This window comes from Alnus glutinosa, chromosome 7 (genome assembly GCF_958979055.1).
Source record: "Alnus glutinosa chromosome 7, dhAlnGlut1.1, whole genome shotgun sequence".
NCBI lineage: Eukaryota > Viridiplantae > Streptophyta > Magnoliopsida > Fagales > Betulaceae > Alnus > Alnus glutinosa.
The window spans coordinates 20604071-20610559 of NC_084892.1; the positions used below are offsets into that span (position 1 = coordinate 20604071).

Here is a 6489-nt window from a genome sequence, read left to right on the forward strand (position 1 = left end):
AAAAAAAAAGACTAGTACTTTTGTTTTTGGAAGTAATGACAAGTTCTATTATTGTGCTAAGAACTTTCCAGGCCTGTTTTTAATCTAAATTTGTCAGCAATTTGTTTGGTTTTGAGCCCCTCTGCCTCATGATCAACCTCCTCGATCATTATCTCTCTATAGGGGGACCCGCCGATCCTCTTATTTAGTTATTTATATCAAACAGTACTGCCATGCTCTTGCTTCATATACACCTTGTCTTAAGATCTCTGTTTCACTCTATCACCCTGCATTTATACAAACACGCAATCATTCTACAACTTGTCTCAGTAAAGCTCTCTTCATCTTTCTTCTTCCCTCTTCATGGCTTTCTTTCTTTTCCTTCTTGTGATTCTTATGGTCCCTTCAAGCAATGCTCAGTGGCCTCCTTCCCCTGGCTACTGGCCAAGCTCCAAGTTCAGGTCACTGAGCTTTTACGAAGGATATAGAAATCTCTGGGGTCCTACGCACCAAAGCTTTGACCAAAATGCATTAACAATCTGGCTTGATCGTACCTCAGGTCTCACTCACTCCCACTCACATTATAATGTGTATTTGCTCTTATATTGTTCTCCATTTTATTGAACTATTCCTTGGTTTTGAATAACAGGAAGCGGGTTCAAGTCGGTCCGCCCGTTTCGATCCGGGTATTTCGGGGCCTCCATTAAGCTTCAACCTGGCTACACTGCTGGAGTCATAACAGCTTTCTATGTGAGAATTTGGACCATAATATGTTACTTATGTGTTCTGTTTTTTATTGGTCTATTCAATTGAGTTCTCCAACAATGGCAGCTCTCCAACAACGAAGCTCATCCAGGTTTCCACGATGAAGTGGACATTGAGTTCCTGGGGACAACATTTGGGAAGCCGTATACATTGCAGACAAATGTTTACATCAGAGGGAGTGGCGATGGGAGGATTATAGGGAGAGAGATGAAGTTTCATTTGTGGTTTGATCCAACACAAAATTTCCATCACTATGCTATTTTGTGGAGTCCTAAAGAGCTCATGTAAGTAGATTATATTTTAATTTCTGACATAATGCCAATTTGTATAGAAAAAATATATATAATATAAAAGGGTGATGTTGCTATTATATGGCTTTATTTTTAGTTTTGCTCATCTTTTTCAGATTCCTTGTGGATGATGTGCCCATAAGGAGGTACCTTAGGAAGAGTGATGCCACCTTTCCACTGAGGCCAATGTGGGTATACGGCTCCATATGGGATGCCTCATCATGGGCCACTGAAGATGGAAAATATAAAGCCGATTATAGGTACCAGCCGTTTGTGGCAAGGTACACCAATTTCAAAGCGAGCGGTTGCACGGCCTACTCGTCCGCTCGGTGCCACCCGGTCTCCGCCTCTCCGTTCCGGTCCGGGCTGACCCAACAACAAGAATGGGCCATGAGATGGGTTCAAAGCCATCATTTGGTGTATGACTATTGCAGAGATTCCAAGAGGGACCATTCCCTAACACCCGAGTGCTGGGGTTAGAGTGAAAATTGAAATTTTTCTACAACAAGATTTACTTTGTGATTTTTTTGTTTTTTGTTTTTGGGGGTAATTTAGTGTGTGTCTTGAGATGGGTCCCTCTTGCCAACAAGGTTGATGCAAGGGTAGACATCCAAGACTCCAAACAAAACAAAAAGAATTGGAAAAATTTTAATTTTGTGTGCATTGTTGTGTCCATTTTTCTGTCAAAAATGATTCGGCCTACATAGGTTGTTGGAAAAAACACAATGGGGGAGATAGAGATGGACTTGGAGAGAAATGGAGCCGAGGAGATGGGGTCATGGGGTCATGGGGTTTAGCCCTTTCGGTGACAGTTTCCACTTTAAATAATAAAGCAGAAGCTTTTTGTATTATGTGTCTGATATCAAGGCCATGAAAGTTTGGGCACTATATATATATATTTGTTCATGGATTGAACTTATGAAATCCGATCAATATACACAAAGAAAAATGAAATTGTTTGATGGTGTGATAAATTTCTCTCTGCATTCAATTACTATTTGTTCATTGTTTATTTTGAGATGTCCTAAACACAATCTTGCTTATTGCATTGTTAGAGCAACATGCTCTTTTATTTTTGTATGATGTGAATAAAGTAGACCCCTTTTTTCTTTTTCTCTAAAAAAGGAGATTGAAAATTCTCTGATGTGGACATACAATTAAAGACAAAAAGAATGTCATATCAACAAATTGATATGTCATATCTCTAGGATATAAATATATATATATATATATATATATTTGGAAAAACATTTTATTTTTTTTGGAAGACTGGTGAAACAAACGAAATGAAAGAATGCATCTAAAACTTAAATCAGAGTAGGGATCATGTTGTATGATATCTCAAACATTACCCCCTCATAAATTTTTAACAATGGGCAATGACTTTTGCAACAGGTTGCACATAAGTTTATATGGGAGACTCTGAGACTGTATCTCTCGTGTGAAATTGTATTTACCCCTGAACCACGAAAATATAATCCCCCCCACCCCCAACACACACACACACACACACACACAAAAAAACTGAAGTTGCAAGGACAGCCAAATATATCATTTATGTAATTTATATTATAAAACATTTGAATTTTTATTTTTAAGAAAACTTTCGGCCTTTTATTTAACTTAGAAGCAAATACATTACTTTGAATAAAAATAAGACATAATTCCATTCACACTTACTCTAGAGACCGATGGAAAGCTGCTTTCCCTAAACAGCGTGGAGCTTCATTAACTTCCCTTCTAGTATGCCCTACAAACAATGACTGACAACATTTCAACATAGTTTTTATATCTTCAATCAATTGGCTATATTGACTTCAAGGACAACCTTCCAGCCACAAAGCATACACAATTTTCAAAGCATCTTCCTCTATTATTATTCGTTGGATACCCAAATCTCTACATAATTTTACCACTTTCCATGCTCCCACCGCCTTGGCTACTGTTGGATCAATAATAAAAGGTATTGTAGTAGACATAGTTGCAAATACATTCTCATCATAGTCTCTGCCTATAACTCCCACAACTGTTTTCTTTCTAGTTTGTCTAATGTTGCATTCCAATTTATTTTAACCACTCCAACAGGTGGTTTTTCCTTCACAACTTCTCTTTTATATTGTTTTCCTCCGTATTATTCTCAAAGGCATGTATAGCTTGATAGAACTCTTCGACTGACTCCTTGGCGCTTTTGACTAATTGAAAGGAGTGTAAAAGGTTACCTCCATAGACTACAAAATTCATACGAAGCCAAATCATTCTAGTTATTGTTGCCATTAGCTCCAATTCTTTTTCATCTACTCTCTCCATCAAGTTTCCAAACAGACACAACAAATCATCTTTATTACTGGATATTTTATGTATTTTTCTATTACATTCCAACCATACATCTGTAGACGACGGGAAACTCCAAATGATATAGCCAATAATCCCTGCAACCAAACCACAAATGAGATAAAGGGGATCCTGCATTATCCGTTTTTAAAAAAAAATTTCTTTGGCAGGTAATAAATTGTTACATGCCTTCTATAGGAACATCTTTATCACCCCTAGAATTTTCATCTTCCAAATTTTCTTCCACACACTATTGTAATTTGAAACTTTTGAGCATTCTCCATTCTCCTTCAAACTTCTCTCATTTTCAAAATGGTAAGCACTTTTCACCAAAGAAATCTTGTTCGAAGTACCTATCCACATCAGCTGATCTTTTTTCCTTTGAGGATAATGGCCAAACTGCATCTCTTCATCTGCATTGAAAATTTCTTTTAGCAGAGTAATTTTTCACTACTTTGTATCTTCATCTATTAATTCTTTTACCCATGCATCTCTGCCAAGAATCTTGATCAGTGATTGAACCGCATATGATGTAGGAGTCGGAATCCATTTATCCTTCCAAATTTTAATAGAATCTTCATTTCCCACTCTCCAAACTAAACCTACTTTCAAAAGACTCCGAAAATTCCATATACTCCACAAATAAGACGGCTTGTGGCCCACATTTGCCTCCAAAAAGGTCTCTTTGTGGATATTATTTCTCCTAAAAATTCTAGCCACGTGTGTGCCATGATTATGAAGCACTCTCCACGCTTGTTTCGCCAACAAAGCCATATTAAAACATTCCAGATCCTTAAATCCCTAGCTACCCTAATTTTTTGAAAGACTCATTCTTGACCAACTCATCCATGTAACTTTTGACTCTTATTTTTCTTTTTCTTTTTTTCTTTTCTCTATCCCCACTAGAATTTGATCATCATAGAATTTATTTTCTTGCATAGCGACATGAGTAATTGAAACACATTCATGTTGTAAGTAGGGATTACTTCGATTACTGCCTTAATACAAATCTCCTTTCTAGCTTGAGACATGAATTTTTCCTTCCATCTGTTGAGCCTGCTCCTTACTCTTTCCTTTATGTTGTTGAAGGTTATATTTTTTCTTTACACACTAGAGCTAGTAGTCCCAAGTACTTATCATAATTGTTTGTGGAAAGCACCCCTACGAAGGAGAGAATATGTTCTCTGGCCTGCCTCCTTGTATTCTGATTGAAAACATTGATGTCTTCTCTTTATTGAGCTTTCGCCCTAATACTCTTTCATACACCTCCAATAATCTTTGTATTCTGCTACATTAAATTTGCTTTGTAAAACTATCATTTGCGAAAGATTAATGGCCTAATTTTGTCTCCCCTCTCATTATAGGAATTGTTTATTATTCTATCTCGTTTTGCCTTCTAAATAAGTGAGCAAATAAATAGGGAGAGAGGGGATCTCTTGGTCTAAGTCCCCTTGTTGGAATAATAAACCTCTGAGGTTTCCCATTTATTATAATAGAATAGGTGACTGACTTGACACACACTATGATCAAATGGATCCATTTCTCTACAAAGCCAATATTTCGCATAATTGCTTACAGAAAATCTCATTCCACCCTATCATGGGCCTTACTCTTATCCAACTTAAGCACCATATATCTTTCCTTCCCCTTCGTCCTCGCATCCATAGTGATAGAATCCAAGGATTGGTTCAACCCCCAACAACAATAAACAATCGCAATATATATAGAAATTAAATTGCAATGCTTAATAATAAACAACACATCCACAACACAATAAATTTTGTTACGAAAACCTTAAGAAAAATTAAAAACAAAACCACTCTCGGGTAGTCAAACTTGAAAAATCACCATCATGAAGAAGAGTCAAAATTCAAGCAAAGAAACTTAAAAAATCCCTTTTATACATCTAAGACTTCGTACCAAAACGAGCTTCCCACTTATCTTCAAGCTATCCAATCTTCTTTGAGTGCATTTCCTCACTGACTCCTTAGGTAGACTCTTTGCAGACAAATGATGTGTATGGTATGGTTTGAACAACTCAAGAACAAAAACTCCAAATGGAGAAAAGTTTCAAGCTTTCAAAAATCTTCACTTAGGTATACAGAGGTGAAAGAAGGCACACATCTAGAAGGATTCTGGGAACAAGGATCTCTCAATCTTCCTCACCAAAAATGTCTACAGCTTACTAAAGAGCCAGGGGAAAGAGACACTCCAAATAAGCCAAGATTTGGTTTTTAATCGCACAAGATTTTGTCATCGCGTCACGACGGGGTCTTCTCGCTTTGTGATGCGCGGCTAGGGTTTCATCACTAATTCTCTGAAATTTGGTAGATTTTGCACAGTTCGCGTCATAACGGGCTTTGAACAAGCTTTCAACGTGACTGGACAAAGACTTCTCTATTGCTCTACGTCAAGTCCCCGTTGTGACAGGCTTTGAATGGAAGTAGGTTGAGGCCTCTTTGTGGCTTCACATCACATTCCCGTTATGACGGGCTTTGAACGGAAGTAGGCTAAAACCTCTCTGTAAGTCTTTGTCACTTGTCTGTCGTGACGGGCTTTGAACGGGACAACTCAGTAACTATGAAAAACATCCCAAACCCCTAGGTAATGAAAAGAATTACACATATGATTTTGCACACCGAATTAAGTCAATTTCTAAAACCTAAAAATCTTTTATTTTTGCCATTTGGGTGACAAAACTTACTACAACAGAGACAAAACTTACAAGAAAAACATATGCAACAATAACAACCCCACCTAAGCCTAACAAACCACAACTAGACAAAGGTAGATTAAATGTGCCATATACATGTTCTTTGGAGACCAAAAGCAAACTCTAAAAGCATTGAAATTTGACAATATAAATCATACAAGTAGGGTGTGACAAGAAAACATAAAGCATGCATGAGTTTGAAATAAACAAGAAGTAGCAATTCAACCACTCTCATAACAATTATAACATATATCTAAAGCAAATAAAAAAGAAATAAATTATAACATATATCAATAAGTCAATTAACAACAACCAAGGTACAAAAAATATACAGGGCTTAAACATAGCTCAAAATGTCACAAGAAACCACAAGTCATACAAAATGTCAACACTTCTATCATTGTAAATGAT

At 36.9% G+C, this 6489-nt stretch overlaps 1 protein-coding gene across 1 annotated transcript; it reads left to right on the plus strand.

The window, feature by feature from the left end:
• Window positions 1–218: 218 nt before the first annotated feature.
• On the plus strand, window positions 219–1995 carry LOC133873688 (probable xyloglucan endotransglucosylase/hydrolase protein 32). The gene is made up of 4 exons (XM_062311432.1): window positions 219–538; window positions 629–729; window positions 811–1028; window positions 1151–1995. Exons 1-4 carry the CDS (start codon window positions 343–345, stop codon window positions 1512–1514), a joined length of 879 nt encoding a protein of 292 aa, XP_062167416.1. The 5' UTR covers window positions 219–342; the 3' UTR covers window positions 1515–1995.
• Window positions 1996–6489: the final 4494 nt, after the last annotated feature.